The 16,641-nt window shown below is 37.3% G+C and overlaps 1 protein-coding gene across 2 annotated transcripts in view; it reads right to left on the bottom strand.

The window, feature by feature from the left end:
• The window catches only part of LOC110199265 (UDP-glucuronosyltransferase 2A1-like), a 319,475-nt gene extending 306,346 nt beyond the window's left edge, over positions 1 to 13,129 (bottom strand). For both annotated transcript variants that reach the window (XM_078148754.1, XM_078148748.1), the window contains exon 1: positions 12,397 to 13,129. In XM_078148754.1, coding sequence (XP_078004880.1) covers positions 12,397 to 13,114 — 718 coding nt within the window. In that variant the 5' untranslated portion in view covers positions 13,115 to 13,129. The remainder of the gene's footprint in view (positions 1 to 12,396) is intronic.
• Between the last annotated feature and the right edge of the window lie 3,512 nt (positions 13,130 to 16,641).

The following is a 16,641-nucleotide window of genomic DNA, read 5'->3' as shown; positions in this document are numbered from 1 at the left end:
CCTGGAGTCAGGAAGACCCGAGTTCAAATCTGGACTTAGATGCTTACTAGTTGTATGTCCCTGGACAAGTCATTTCACCTCCATCTGCCTCTGTGTCCTCATCCATAAAATGAGAAGAAGAAGAATAGCACATACATCCCAGGTTTGTTGTAAGGATCAAATGAGATAATAATTGTAAAGCACTTAGCACAGTTAGCCCATAAATTATCATGTGTACTGGTGTATAGTTAGCCCTATGTGCATTTTATTATAGCTATCAATATTATAGCTAATGTTATTACTAATTATGCCAATTTAATTTGGCATATTTGCAACATGTTTTAGTCTCATAAATTCCACAAAGCATAAGTGAGAAGTCTCATGGTTATTTATGTAGAAATCGATTAAATGTTTTCTTTTCTTAGTGGGATGGGAAGAGTAGGGGAGAAACCTGCAACTTCGGATTATAAAGGTGATTACCAGTGCTAGAATGACAAAACACACTCTCCCTGAACATCCTCATACTCTTGGTGACTTCTATTTGGAAAACCACCAATTCAATTTACCTGCTCAGTTTTAAACTGGAAAGCATGGGATTCAGGAAAGGTCATTTCTCGGCTGATATTAAGAGCAGAAAGAAACTCCCAGCTAAGTAACTCAACATAACAGACACATGCACAGTCTCCAGCTGCAAGTCAATTCTCTTGGCCCCTAGCCTCTGAGGAACAATAACTTACCCAAAGACACGCTAGTCAAAACTACACTGTACACCTCACCCGCCCACTAGATGATTGAATAAATGAGGGTGGATCATGATTTTTAAAAAAATGACCAATTTTTCTTTGTCATAACTTCTTTACGTTTAAGCCTCTTTCCTTTTGTTCTTCCTCAGGGAAAACTAGCGAAAACTGGTTACATATAGTCCTTTGTTTCTCCTCAGACATTTGAAAATAATTATAGATATAAGTATATACTAGAACATATATAGTGTGTTATATATCATATGTAATATTATACACAATTTATATATATATATATATACACACATATACAATGGAAAGACTATTGTAATTATAATCAAAGGTCATGGGTTAGAATCCTAGCTCTTCAATATACTTCCAATGTGACCTCAGGCAAGTCACTCAATCACTCTGGGCCTCAGTTTTGTCATCTGTAAAATGCGGAAGGGAGAGGTTAGATAATCTCTAAGGATCTATCCAGCTCTGGATTCCATGATCTTAAGGTCTTTCCCAGAATGAATAACCTCACTTTCCTTAGTAACTCTTTATACATCTCTATAGCAAAAGAGGGCAGATACAATCACCATCATATAGGTCCTCCCAGAGCAGCATGAGATAAGAGGATATATCTTATCTCTCCAACACTACGTAAATAACATATTTCAAGTCTGTGCATGTGCAAAGGAAGAAGGTGAAGTTCAAAGAGAGGTTCATATCTACAATGATTCATAGAATTGTAGTACCACCCTCTTGAAAATGAAAACTGAAGGTTAAAAATATTTTTAGAACAATGAAGTTGTAGAAAAAATTATGAAAATATAATACATAAATATTCCCAAAATGTGATACTATGCTGTTGTGACTGCCATCTAAAAGCAACATGCCCAAACCTTAGCAAGTAATAGAGATTAAGGGACTTCACTGTAAAGAAGCAACAGCAAATATCCCTCTGCCTGTCCATTTATTCAATAACCATTCCAGACATATGCTAGGAAAATAAAATTCATTAATCACCATAAAGTCACTTAGAATATTTAAGCAAGAGAAATGAAGACTACAAGGTCATAAGACAATAGATTTATAGCCAAAAAGGACCTCAGAGGTGATCTAGAAAACCCCATTCCATGCGTAATTTTCCACAGATGAAGAAACTGAGATCCAGAGAGTGAGTGACTTCCCCAAAGTCCCCCAGGTAAACAGCAAAGCTAGGTTTCAAAACCTTATTCCTCTGACTCCAAATCCAGTGAATATACTTTCCACTATAGCACTATCTCCTTGCTTTACAATTTTATTTCATTTGTCCATTAAATTACCTCTATACAATATTGCACTACCCTTTCCTTCGTAGGACATTGTTTCAGAGGTTCTTACTTGATCTTTCCAGTAGAAGTTATCCTGTCCGTGAGGCATCAACAAGAAAACAGAGCTTTGGCAAAGTCAACCTTAAATAGTGATCCTGACTAGGAAGAGGGTAATTTGATAAGAAACATGATCTTGAATATATCAGAGATTCAGAACATCATGTAAAAGCTTTACTTTTCTCCCATGATCAAATATCAAAGATTTTTATCCCAGTAACTTGAGAACAAGGGACACTATGTTTTTATTATTTGTATTTTCAGGAAGGCAAAAGGAAATGAACTTTAAAAAGTTTTTTTTTCTATTTTTCAATTAAGAAATGTTTTTTTTCTTTAAAAAAACCTGTTCTCCCTACTACTTTCCCATTTTTGATCAAATTTAAAAAAACAAACAACGCAAAACTTGAAAAACAAAGCATTCACTTCCATACATAGCTGTATAGTCTAGCAAAATATATTCTCCAATTAGCCCTATTAGAAAATGTAGGTCTCCTTGTGCATTTTAATTTCATCACATCTCTGTCAAGAGGTAAATCATGTGTTTCACATCTTCATCCTTTTGGACAGTAGTTTTTCATTGCATTGATCAGAGTTCTAAAGTATTTTAAGGTTGTTTTTCTCTATAGTTTTCCTAGTTCTGCTTACTTCTTTCTGAATCAGTTAATAGATGTATTCCCAGTTTCCTCTGAGATTATCTATTTCATCATTTCTTATGGCACAGTAATATCTCATTACATTCACATAACACAATTCGTTTAGCTGTTTCTGAAATAAGAGGACATTCCCTTGCTTTCCAATTTCTGGCTACCATGAAAAGAGCTGCTGTAGTTTTTTTTCTTTCCTTGACTTCTTTGGAATATAGGACTAGTAGTGAAAACACATGAATATTTTGGTTATTTTCTGAACATATTTCCAAATTGCCTATCAGAATGGCTGAACCAATTCATTCTCTACCAATAGTTCACTTGTATACTTGTTTTCCCACAGTCCTTCCAATATTTGTAACTTTCCTCTTGTGTTATTTTTATCAGTAAGATATGTGTGAGGTGGAGCCTCAAAGTTGTTTTAATTTACATTTCTCTAATTATTTGAACATTTTATGAAATTATTAACAGCTTGAATTTCTTCCATTGAAAACTGCCTGCTCATAGGGGAAGGAATTTTTTGGTGAACCAAACCAAACCAAAACTAAGTAAGCTTTTAGTTCAGAAATTCAATTCACAAACATTGATTAAGAACCTATTATGTACAAAGCATTGAACCAGATCCAGCCCAGTGTCCATAGCCATCATCTTGGAAAGCAACCCCCATGCAACCTGCACAACTACATGCAGCCTGGCGAATGGTCCTGCTACTGCTGTAGTCAAAGTTACTGATCACCCAGAAAAGAAAGTGTTTCTCATCAAAGTTCTTGGCACCAAAAAATGTTTCAACATCACAAATAGATATGATTTTATCTGCTCAAATGACATTAAGGCATTAACATCTGCTGTACTACTGTGCCCTATAGACCATGGGACCTTTTCATCTGACTTGTAGCTGAAACCTCTCATTGTCTCCTATGTTACAATGTGAGATTCTTTAAAGCAGAAACTGTCTTGCTTTTCTTTTTTGTGTGCACAGTGCTTTGCACATAGTAAGTTCTTAAAAGATGCTTCATTCATTCATGGTGTCATATACAATCTTCTTTTTCTGTTCTTTGAATAAGGAAATATCCCTATTTGTTGATTTTTGTCAAGTTCATAAAAATAAAAACATTTTAAATCATTAGAAATCTGTTTAACCTTACTATTTAGCAATGAGATGCAAATTAAAACAACTTTGAAAAAATGATTATAGTATAAAACCAAAAGGCGTTAATGAACTTGAAAAAATGGAATGATATACATATCTAAGTTGTGAAAAGAAAAAAATTCTTACCTGTTGGAAAAAAATGGAAGAAATTTTAGGAAAGATAGGCATTGGAATTCTCATAACTTCTTTGAGAAACTTGTAGGCACACTGAGAAAGAATCGAGCACTGAAAGTTGACCTCAGTAATTACAACAACAGCAAAGTTATCTCCAAATTTTTAACCATTTCATAAGCATCTTCTTAACTTAGTGACATGTTGATTTTTGTCAGTAGCTTTCTGAGAAATGAGATCACCACTAGAGTGGGCAGATGATCCAGGAAATTCCCAGGTGTGGTCATTAGGAAGAATCTGGAACAAGTGCACGAAGCATGAGGAGAATACGATAGAAAGCCGTAAGCAGAGCTTTAGGTAGGCAAGTGGTTGGTATCATGGAAATACAATGGTGTGCATCAGGTAGGCATCCCTCTGAAAGTGGGCATGACATCAAAGCAGGTGGTTGGGAGATAGATTATCATGAAGACAAGTAGGCAGTATCCAGAATGTTTGGTCACAGTTAGTGAGACAGAAAGACTGTGGTCCAGGACATAAAGCCATTTTTTGAGAGGACAGCTCCTCTCAGAGGATACAAATTATGTTAAAAAGATAGATTTTGAGGCATGGCAGAACAAGACAAGGACCCAGTTATTGGTATTGGGATACCACTAAACTCTTACTCTGATGCTACACTAGGCATAGAGATGCCTCTGAGTTCTTTTAGGTTATGCCAACTAAATGCAAGATCTGGCAGAATGATATCGAGTACAGATATAGCACCAGATCGTGTCTCACAGGTAACTTTGTCTGTTAAGAACCAGCCAAACCAATTCAGAGAAGCATCAGATGGCAACTTAGAATGCTGGTCATCATCAATTGCTTCAGCCACAAGAATTCATGAAAATTCATCCTTTAAGGAATTATGATCTATGCTGGTAGAGAGAGCCATAGTTCTTGAAGGATGGTGTCCTGCACAGTGCCTAGAGTTTGTTTTGCAAATACTAGGCATTCAAGAAACATTTGCTGATTGTTTCACTCTATTTAATTATTTTATATTGGTTTTCCCGACAAACATAGAATAATAGGATCATAAAATCATAGATCCAAATCTAGAAAGACTGGCACTGGCCATCCAGTAAGATCCTTTCATTTTGCTAATAAGGAAACTGAATTTTCTCTAGAGGTTGATAGACTCGCCCAAAGTCACAGAATTGGTAAACATCAAAGGCAGGATATCAGGGAAGAACAGTAGAAAGAATGAACAAAATCAAAGATTTGATAGAGCAGGGGTACACAGAGAATAAAATACCATAATGCTCATAATTTTCCTTTTTTTCTAACAAAAATCATTAGTAAAATTTGACATTTGTGTCTGCCATTTTTCTCCATTAAAAAAATTAAAAAAATAAGTTTTTAAGATTATAATATAATTACCACATATCTTCAAATTAGTAGATTTATTGTAGTTTTGACTTTGCCTAATAGATTTTTTTACTTATTAAAGTATACATATATATAGACATATTTTCATCAAAATAAAAATACCTTGGACTTCATTGTTTTATTTGGGCTTTCATTCCTTTGACACTGATTTTATTTGCTGAGATTGTTATTAAGCTTATAGTACATTTTTGAAAGAAAATGAGAACTATATTCTCTTTATTCCTTTTCCTACTTGAAGTGGTAAGTTTAGAAATATAAACTAAAATTGGCAGGCCTTCATTTTTCTTTTTAATAAGCATCAAATAACAACTAAAAGGAAAAAAAACATTTTGAAATTATTCATTCACTTTCTGCCCCAACATCATTTTACCTTCCTACAGGTTTTTCTTTTTCCTTATGAAAACAAAAGATTCCTTCTGCTGCTCTGAATCACCCTCTTATCAAAGCCACTGGCCAGTTCACAACTTCTGATTTGATAGACAAGCACTTTGCCTCAGTTTTCCTCATCTATAAAAGTTATGTGTCAAGATTGTAGATTACTCACAGTCTTTTTTCTTCTATTTTCATATCTTTTCCCATTTCTTCATTTGAGAGAGACAACTGTGATTCTAAGTCATTGGTTAGAAAATCCATATAAGACCATCTAGACTCAAGGATGTTGGCCACAACAACCTGATGACAATTTCTCCAGAGCCCTCTGAGTATGATCAATTACAGCTGAGGGTTCTATCCCCAACTTAAAGGAAATTATAAGCACCAGCCCTGGATTCAGGAGGATCTAAGTTCAAATCCGGCCTCAGACGCATAACACTTACTAGCTGTGTGACCCTGGACAAGTCACTTAACCCCACTGTCAAGACAAAAAAAAAAAAGAAATTATAAATGCCTTAGGAGCTCAGTCCTTAACCAGAGAAGAAAGCCCTTTTTGGCACCATTGTTATAAAAAAAGAGCCTCCTGAGTCCAAAGTCCAGAGCCCAGAGTCCAGAGGACTAGTTCTTACCCTCAGGTATTCCAGAAGCACGCACATAAAAATCCGACCCAGCTACAGCTGGGTAAAACATAGCCCAGGAGCCGAGAGGGCTGAGCGCCTGGGTGATAAGTCAAGGTGGTGAACTCCACACCTGCCTGGTCCAGAGAGTGCTGGCGGCCACAGCGTCCTGGTAGCTGTGCAGGGTGGCTGTGAAGCTTCTCAGCACCGCAGCTGCGGTCTTCAGCAGCAAGCTGACTACAGAGCTCTCCATCTCGCCTCCATAAATACGGGTGGCTGCAGCCCGCGAAGGGGAAGGTGGGGCGCGCTCAGTGTACGAGCAGCATCCGTAGCCTGTGTTTGTAGCCCTCAGCAACAGCTAAAGATATCGGTGCAGAGTCTGCCCCTGCAGAGGGACCTCGGTGGCCCTAGTCGTGATGAGCACCACTCTCCCGTCCCTCTCCCCCAGTCGTGCTGCGCCTTGTTCTGAATGAATAACAATATATCCCTTAACCTTCTACTCCATCTCCCCACTTGCCGCAACTCTGACTTATTTTAACACTACTTAGGCTCAGTCATTCTGGAAAGCAATTCAAAACTACGTCCCAAAAGTTACTAAAATATGCATACTCTTTGAACCACGGATACCATTACAAGGCGTCCATCCCCAAAAAGATCAAAAAAAGAGGAAAAGTGCCCATATGTACAAAACTTTGCAGCAGCTCTTTTCGTAGTGACAAAGAACTGGTGTCATCTGTGAAAAGCTGATTATTCTAAACCATCATCAATAAATCAATATATATCACATGGGCCCATGGATGCTGGAATATATTTTTAATCAAATTGATTACACAGACAGGGGCCCTGCCAAAAAAAAAAGAAAGCGCCCAGGTTTCCAAACATCCTGTGGATGATTCTGCTCTTTTACCTGAGGGGGAACAAAAGGTCAGACTTTGAGCCCTCATATCCAAGTTGGTGTTGGAAGGCTGAGGCAGGGATGTGCCTAGATTATGTGTCCCAGCCTATGGCTAATACTGGGTGGGAAAATAGATGTTGGCAGGCCCTCATGGATACTGATAACAACAACGAGCTGGAGAAAGAAATGGCAAACCGCTCCAATATCTTAGCCAAGAAAATCCCAAATGGGATCATGGAGAGTTGTACATGACTGAAATGATAACAACAAAATCTTTATACGGCGTTTTAAGGTTTGCAACAGGCTTTACATATTTCATTTAAGCAAGACATAGGCCTCTGAATAGAGCCTACCTGGACTGGTCATGCAAAGACAAGCTGCCTCCCACCACTCCTAAAAAAAAAAAATATTCCCCAAAGAATTTGTCTGTTGTACGACCCAATTGGAAAGGGGGGGGGGGGGAATCTTTATTTTCAAAAGTGGGCTAATGGTGCCACCTGCTGGGCATGATAAAGAACTGCAGGGGAAAGTGTTCAATACAGAATAGCCAAGAAAATGTAGAAAGAAAAAGACAGGGAGGTTGGCTCATACCAATTGATACTTCAGGAAACCACATTCTGAGGCATATTTGGAGGCACCACAAGAGGCAGTATTTGCTGGGGACCTGAACTAGTATAAGGCTATGAATGAAGTCGTCTAGTCTCTGAAGGAGGGCTACCTACTGACAGGTGTTATTAGTTTCCGTGAGCTCTGTTATGAGCTCTATTTTCTTTCTTCAACCTGTAAGAAAAACTTTGCACATTTTGGTTTGGTTCACTGTTTGTGAGGTCACTACACAATGACTCATGCTCTATAGGGATGGTTCCAGATTTTCTGCATAATGAGCCAGGGAGGTCAGAGATCCACTCAGATGATGCACTGGCCCTTCCTGTGGGTTAGAATCATTAATGAAATGTCCCATAGGCATCTCAAACTAAATAAATCCAAAACAGAGCCTCCCAGTTCTTCCCCTATAGCCAACCTTCGTCTAACTTTTCCTTTTCTGTCCATGGAATGACCAGCATTCCACTCATCCAAATTCACAACCTGAGAGTAATCAACCAATAAGTTTTTATTAAGTACCAGGCACTGTTCCAGGCAAGCTGGAGATACAAAGATAAAGATAAAACAGACCCTGCTGTGACAGCTCACATTATAACAATTCTTCAAGTGCATCCTTTAGTCTTTTCTCCCACTCCCCTCCAGTTAGTTGCTAAATAGTTTAATTCTATCTTCCCAATATCCCCTCCTCACTGACAACCAGTTAATTCAGGTCTCCATCACCTTTTGCCTAGACTACAGAAATAGCCTCCTAATTGATTTCCCTATATCCAGCCTGCCCCCTCCCAATTCATTCTCCACACAACTGTCAAATTCATATTCCTCAACAATAGATCTGACCATGTGACTCCCCTACATAAGAAAAGTTCACTGGCTTCCTATTGGCTCGCAGGTAAAACACAAATGCTCTTGTTTGGTTTTTAAAACCCCTTTAGATTTAGCTCAAACCAAGGGGCAATCTGAGAAGATGGCAGAATAGGTCAGAAATTTCCAAGCTCTCCAGATTTCCTCCACAAACAGACAGAAAATCACCACAAAATGAACCTAGAGCAGCAAAAATAAAGGAGTAAAGCAACTGTCCTCCTAAGACAACTTGAGAGGAGCTCAGAAAAGACAGGGCCTCCAGGGCCTAAGGTTTGTTTGGGCCTGAGTGAAGTGAAGGTACCTCCTGGCTGATTCCAGTGAATCTATAAGCAGTAGGCCCTGAGGGCAGCTCCATTGGGAAGCAGACTAGACCCCAAGAAATTTCACCTCACCAACTTTCACCTAAAGCATCAGGAACTTTCACCTCATAAAGAACATCAGACAGCTGAGTGGAGGAAGATTGAAGGACCCATGCTGTTTCTGGAAGCCAGGCCCACTATTGCTGACCAGAAGTGATCCCGAGCCATGGCTGTCCTCACACACACTTCTCTTCAGAGAAGCTAGTCAAGTTGCTGTTCTCTTGACTAAATACTTTTTTCTCCTGCCTCCCAAGGCTATTTCTGATTCCACCAGTTGTAAATGCTCTGTACCCTCACCCCAAATTACAGCCTATGAGATTAGATATTTGTAAAGCACTTTGCAAACCTTAAAGTGTTATACAAATGCTAGCTATTATTACTTTTGTTGTTATCTGTGTACCTGCTGTTTTCCCTCTGAAGAAAGTAAATTCCTTTCAGTCTTTGTATCCCCTATACCATGCACATATTAGCCACTGAATACATTCTTCTTTATTTTAACTGCTAATGACCACATTTCTTTGCTCTTTCTTGTCCAAACATATAGTTTCTACTCAAGTTTTCTTTGCAAGACTATATTCCCTGATAATCATACCTCCAAGAGCTAATTCTCCAAAGTTGAGATCAATGCCTCAAAACTAAGGTGTAGTTTAACTTTTAATATGAAAATATTATTGTAAGGTTATATCAATAATTGAAATGCATTTTATTTGATCTGATCTTAAGTTGTACTTATGATTTATTTTATACATAGTTGAAAAGTTATTCTAATTTTGAGGAAGAGCTATTGTATCTGGAGTTTAAAAGAAAGGAATCCTGAAATCTGAAGACAGTTTCAATATTCCATTCTCTGGTTTACTTTAACTAACAACACAACAAAATTATTTTAGAAATCACAAATTAAACTTTACATGAGATACAACAAAAATTTCGTTTAGAATTATTCATGTCATGAAAATGAATATCATTATTGGGTCTTCTATGGAAGGGCTTTTTCATAAGAAACATGGAAACAGAATTCCCATGTATGCTAAAATTTTTATTAACTATATTTTATTCTTTGACTCACACTTTTGCAAAAATAGCAACATTTTCAGATTTTCTCGGGGTCTATAAACTTGTTACTTCATCACAAAGATGACATCCTTGGTATACACTCTATACAAAAAAGAGAATAGAACCTAACTACTCTTGGCACTTACTTTATGCCCAACAAGATACATTTTCTCCATCACTTTCTTTAGACAATCACCAAACAACAAATTAAGTCCTGATTTCTAGCATTTGCCAGTTTCTGAGAGGTAAATGCTCACACTGAAAATTGAATAATCAGCAGATCTCTCTGCCACTCCTTCCCCTGAGATCTGGTTCCAGTACACTCCTGAACCCAACCCAGGAAATGACTCTTTCTTGAAATATAGGGCACAATTGAGGGGGGGCAAGGGGACTTTGGTTGATCTATAATGACCAGATTAGGGTAATTATTAGATTAAGAGAATAAATTTTTCAGTTAATTCAGTTACTTCAGTTAATAAGAATATATCTTTAGTTTACCTTTGACCATCTGGAAATGAGAATAATGAATTGTTTGAGGAAAATGAGTCTCCAAGAGTTTGCCAAAAGTTAAGTAGTTTGAATTATTTGATGTTAAAAAAGTATTATCTTAATTAAATCTTATTGTTAAATGAAGATCCATCTTTCCTTTCCCCTCCCTCTTCCCCAACTGAAAAAAACAGGTAAAACAAAACCCTTGTTATAAATATCTATAATCAGGCAAAACAAGTTCCTAGGTTGGCTATGTACACACACACACACACACACACACACACACACACACACACACACACACACACACAATCTTAATCTACTTTCTGAATCTATCACCTATCAGGAAGATGTATTCTGTTTCATCATGAGTACTCTGTCACATTTTGAACCAAATCTTTCACAGTTGATTATTTTCCAGCAATAATATATAAACTGTTTTCCTGGTTCTGCTCACTTCACTTTGCATTCATTCATATATGTCTTCTCAGGTTTCTCAGAAATCATCCCCTTTATCACTTCTTATAGCACAATAATATTCTTTCACATTCATAAGCTATAATTTGCTCAGTCACTCTGCAATCAGTGGTGATCCCCTCAGTTTCTAATTCTTTGCCACAGCAAACAGAGCTGAGATATATATGTCTCTCTGTCTGGTTTTATATGTAATTTATGAGTCCTTTTCCTCTGGGGTTATTGGCCTAATAGTAGTATCATTAGGTTAAAGGGTATTCATAGTTTAATACCTTATGGAGGATAGTTGCAAACTACTTTCCATAGTTCACAGTTCCACCAACAGGTGCACTAATGTACCTTTGTTTCCCATAACCCTTCCAGCATTTGTCATTTTTCTTTTTTGTCAACTTTGCTAATGATTATGAGGCCCTTCACTAGTTTGGTTACCCTCCCTCTGATAGCTGTTAAACCTATCAACTCCCTTCCTAAGCTGTGGCACATGCAACTGAACACAATTCTCCAGATGTGGTCTGACCATTACAGTGGGATGATTACTTCTCTCACTCCACATAAAATCCCTATTGTTCAAGAAACCTTATATTGCATTGTCTCTCTAGGCTTCCATGTCATACTCTGGAATTACACTGAGCTTGTGCTCACTAAAACCCTTGAGTCTTCCTCTGCCAAACTACCAACTAGACACATTTCTGCCACCTTGTATTTACAAAGTTGACTATTGGAGCCAATCATAGCACTTTATATTTACCTTCTTACATCTCATTGTATCAGATTTGACCCAATCTTCTAGTTGATTAAGATTTTTTGAATCCTGAGTCTGCCACTCAATGTGTTAGAAATCCTCTCAAGCTTTGTGTGATTTGTCTTCATCCATGTTATTGTTAAAAATGATTCACAGAATAGGGTCACTAACGACTACTCTTCAAGTCTTACCATCCAACCAGTTCCAAATACACTTCATACTCTACAGTTGCCTAGCAGGCACATCTCTATCTTGACCACAAGAACAGAATTTGAGGCTTTGTCAAAGGCTTAGCTAACATCCAGACAAATTCTATCTAAAACAATCTCTTGCTCTACAAGCATAGCAACCCTGTCAAAGAAGGAAATAGAGTTAGTCTGGTAAGAGCCAGCATGGCTCCTTCTGATCACAGCTCTTTTCCACATCTTCACTGACCACCACAGAGAACCAAAAAGAGAAATTCAAAAGAATCTCACATCTTCTTGAATCAGGATACAAATATGAAAACTGAAAGTGCAACTTACCTAAAATTTTGCTATAGTAGGAGTCCCATGGTGACCAAAGAGTATTAAACATGTAGTCCTGCAAATGGTAGGAGATGAAGTTTCTTATTCTGTCACTAAAAGACATCTGGTCGGTGAGCTCTGACAAGACAGCAGGAACATAGGAAGGAGGATAGGGCACTTTCCCACAGTGTTTTTCCACTGTGGAGGCTGGAGAGAATCTCAAGGAGTAAATGAATGGGATTCCCAGCTTAAGAGCAACCAAGTCACCACAGGGGAATACCGGATCTGAGATCAAGATATCAAATTTGCCCTTCTGCAGCTTCTCCATTAACTTCTGGTTGGTAAGCACACCATCACAGATTGCTCTAGACACCTGGTGGAACTCGTGAATGACTGTGGTCATTTCTGAGTAGAAACGCCACATGGTTGTTGGAGAGGGCTTATTTTCCAGCCATGTGAGAACAAAATCCCTGATGACACTCTCTATTTTTTCCTTTCCAAAGGATACTTTATACACTTCAAACTTCAAAGGGGAATCAGTAGTAGGGACAATGAAGAGTGCTCCAGAAGCAACAAGTACTGTGACATTGTGCTGGTTTTCTATCAGTTTCCCTAAAATTACTTTGATATTAAGCCAGTGACTACCTTCCATTGGCCAAATCAGAACATTCCCCCCAAGGACTGTTCCCAGCAGAGTCATATGAAGAGCCAGACACAGGATGGTCTTCCCCAACATGGTGTATGTTGATGTGGAATCCTTAATGGGACCCAGAGCAAACAGATTTTTTTCCTTGAGTCTAAAATACAAAACAAGAACAGGACATTTTAAACATACTTTTATTTGAATATTAAGTTTATGGCCAAAAGTCAGATTCATTCAGAAACCACTAGAAAGGGATGTGGATGAAGCAAAATGTTATACCTTAATATAGCTCTTTGAAAAATTCCCTTTAAATTGCATTCAAAAAGCATTTATTTTCTTTCTGTTGTAAAGAGGTCTCGGAAACATTATCTAGAAAACTGCTTGAAATGTCATAATTCCAAAGATGAAGATCATCCTAGATGAAATTTTATCAAGACAAATATCAAGTATTGTCTGTATCTACAAGGAGGCTTAAAAAGAAAAGTAATATTGATAGTCACATAAATTTAACCACACAATAGAGTCTTCTGCACACAATAAGGACTTAATAAATGATTAGTGGTTTTGTATCTTTTACATCTTTCAATTGTCATTGGTAAATGTGACCACTGTTATCTCTCTCATCATACTGCCTCTCTTTACCTTGTGTTATAATTATTTGGTTATTTTTATCTCTCTAGTAGACCAGAGGTTCCTCAAGGCAGGAACTGGGACTTCTTTGTGTAACTTGCAACACTGTACATAATGTCTTACATGCAAAGTAAGTGTTCATTTAATACTTGTTGAATAAATTGGTGAGTGGATGAATGCAGAAAGAGAGGGCAAGTAAGGAACTAGGCTCTGTGGTTCTTTTAATATCTTTGATGATCCATCCTACTGTGAATACCTTCCTACCAAGGAATGATTAAAAAAAAAAGTTGCAAATGATAGATAATTTATCCATTGGAAAAGACATGCATATTGAAAGAGGGAAATTAGAGTGTAAAGAAAACACATAAAAAGTATAATCTTTATCAATGAAGGGATGAAACTCTTTTTATGCAAAAAAATGCAATCTTCTGACACAAAACTGGAGGTGAGATTGTTGCATATCAAAGTGTATTTACTGAAAGGTTCTTTTAAATAGTAAGTTCTCTTGATACATTTTAACAAAAAAAGGAGAGAAACTTCAGACACTTGGTTTGTGCTTAACTTTTCAGTATTGATTCACAAGTTTAGCTCTGCAAAGGGATCTGATAAAATTCACTTTCCCAGGCAAATGAAACTCCAGAAGATGATACCAGGTCTCCCATCACACCTATTGTACTATTTGAGCAATTGTTTAGAATTCACTTCTGCTTTTCCATGTGTTTTAGCCAAAGCCCTATCAGTTCTTTCCCCAGTGCTCCATCGGTATGTAGGAGACCATTTTCTGGCACAGAGGCAGGTAGGTGGCTCAGTGGATAGAGAAACGGGCCTGGAGTAAGGAAGCCCAGACTTCAAACCTGTCCTCAGATACTTTCTAACTGTGTGATCCTGGGGAAGTCACTTAACCTATGTTTCCTCAATGTAAAATGGGGATCATCTCAGCACCTATCTCCAAGGGTTGTTATAAGGATCAAATTAGAAAATATCAAGTGCTTGTCACAGTACCTGCACATAGTAGGTGCTTAATACATGCTTTTCCTCCTTCCTTCCTTCCTGCATGTAGAGGTGGGAATTTTATGGGGGAGGGTAACCTAGAAAGGAGTTGGACTATACATACATACATATATATATATATATATATATATATATATATATATATATATATATATATATATATATATATATATATACATATGTATTTTTTAAAATCAATTCCCTTTTAACTTTGTATCCGTAGTCCCCAGCTACAGCCCAGGGCATTAGAGGTGCTTAATAAAGACTTGTTGATTGACACGTCTGCCAACTCTCTAGGCTATGGGCTCCCAAAGTGGTCAATACTGGCCCTCAAGGGGCACTGGAACCATCCACAGGGGTTATAGTAGCCTCAGGTGCAATTGGAAGGCTTTGACTGAAAATAAGAGTGGAAGCATAAGGAAAGAAGAGAAGGCAAGAAAATTTTGAAAACCCATACGTGTTTCCTCTGTTGTGTAACAAAGTTAAAATCATGTGATTATGTTATTTTCCAAATAAACACACAAAATGCAAGTTATAACTGATCAGTGGTCAAGTCCGCTGATAAGCCTTGACAAACAAGTGTTGTAAGGCAAGCATGTTGCACATTGTCTGGATGTACAGCATATATTCCCAGGAATATGTATGTGTAATGACTTGCTTACAATATGATACTATATGGCTTCATGACACAGTATTGGGTCATCAAAATTTGAATGCAGGAAAAAAGCTACAAATTTACAATAAATTATTAAATTTAAGAAGCATCATTTCAAAAACGTATTTTTGAAATTATGCAAATTTCAAAAAAAGTGTTAAAGAAAGTAGATGAGGGGGCTGAGTAATTTTTTAAAAAGGGGATGGTAGACGAAATAAACTAAGGAATCTCTGCCCTAGCCTAATGGAAATTTTGTTGATTTCAACTAGGAATCTGAACAAATCTTTTCAAAAGGAAAACACCCCTCACCCTCAAAAAAAAAGGAGGGCCTCAATAAAATGTCCAAAATGAAAAAAAGGAAAAAAGATAGGAATCAAACAAACAAAAGCCTCACCCACAAAAGTGTCTTTATTTTATTCCTGACTCAAGCACAGATTGTCTGTCAGCAACCAGCTCTCATTATTCTAAGTCTTTACTTCCTTGGCCTCTGTTCCTCAGTTTAACAAGTTGAATTTAAATGAGTCCTCAATCAGATAAGAGAAATATAAGGGATTTGGTCTAAAATGAAAAACAGATTATAAAGAATTTTTTTTTAAGATTAATTGCTTTCCAACTGATAAGCAGATTGACTTTGCAAGTCACCCCAAGAGAGGGTTCAATAAATGTTTTTACAAGAACTACTTGAAGTATCGCTAGGAAGAAAGTGTTTTACTAGGATTGCTGTTGCAGAGTTACAAGGGTCTTCAGAGGTCATCTAGTCCAAAGCCATTTCAGAGAGGAAGAAAAGGAAGCCAGATGAAGTTAAATCATTTGCTCTTAGGTCAGGCAGGTAGAACCCCACATGACAGGTGGGGCTTGAACTGAAGTTTTCTGTCTTCCAAACCAGCATTCTTGCTACCACCTACCCTGCACAGAAATTTTAAAACCTAGGGGAAAATATGGGTACTTTCCTCATCCTCCAGCTGTTTTTACTCTCCCACTTCCCCCACTCAATAATTTCTTTGCTTTTATTTTTTATATATTTTGTATTTATTTATTTATCTGTATACATATGGTTTTCTCCTCAATAGGATACAATGTATTTGAGAGGATATTCTAGTTAGTTTTTCTTTAAATATTTGTTAAACTTTAATTGAATTAATTATATGTTAATTGATAGATGTCCTAGTCTTTCTGTAACCCCACACCCTTCTCCAGGCAGGACCACATCTAAACTCACTCAATGGGATGAGAAAATTAGCTCTTTTTTAAGTCCTCCAGAGTGGAATGTTTCACCATCTTTTACAGTAACTGCATTCTAGGATTTGATTTAATGCACTAGAAG

This window comes from Phascolarctos cinereus, unplaced genomic scaffold (assembly GCF_003287225.1).
Source record: "Phascolarctos cinereus isolate Bilbo 61053 unplaced genomic scaffold, phaCin_HiC Scaffold_9;HRSCAF=440, whole genome shotgun sequence".
Lineage (NCBI taxonomy): Eukaryota > Metazoa > Chordata > Mammalia > Diprotodontia > Phascolarctidae > Phascolarctos > Phascolarctos cinereus.
Note: the sequence above shows the minus strand (reverse complement) of the source record. Positions and strands in the feature narration are given on the sequence as shown.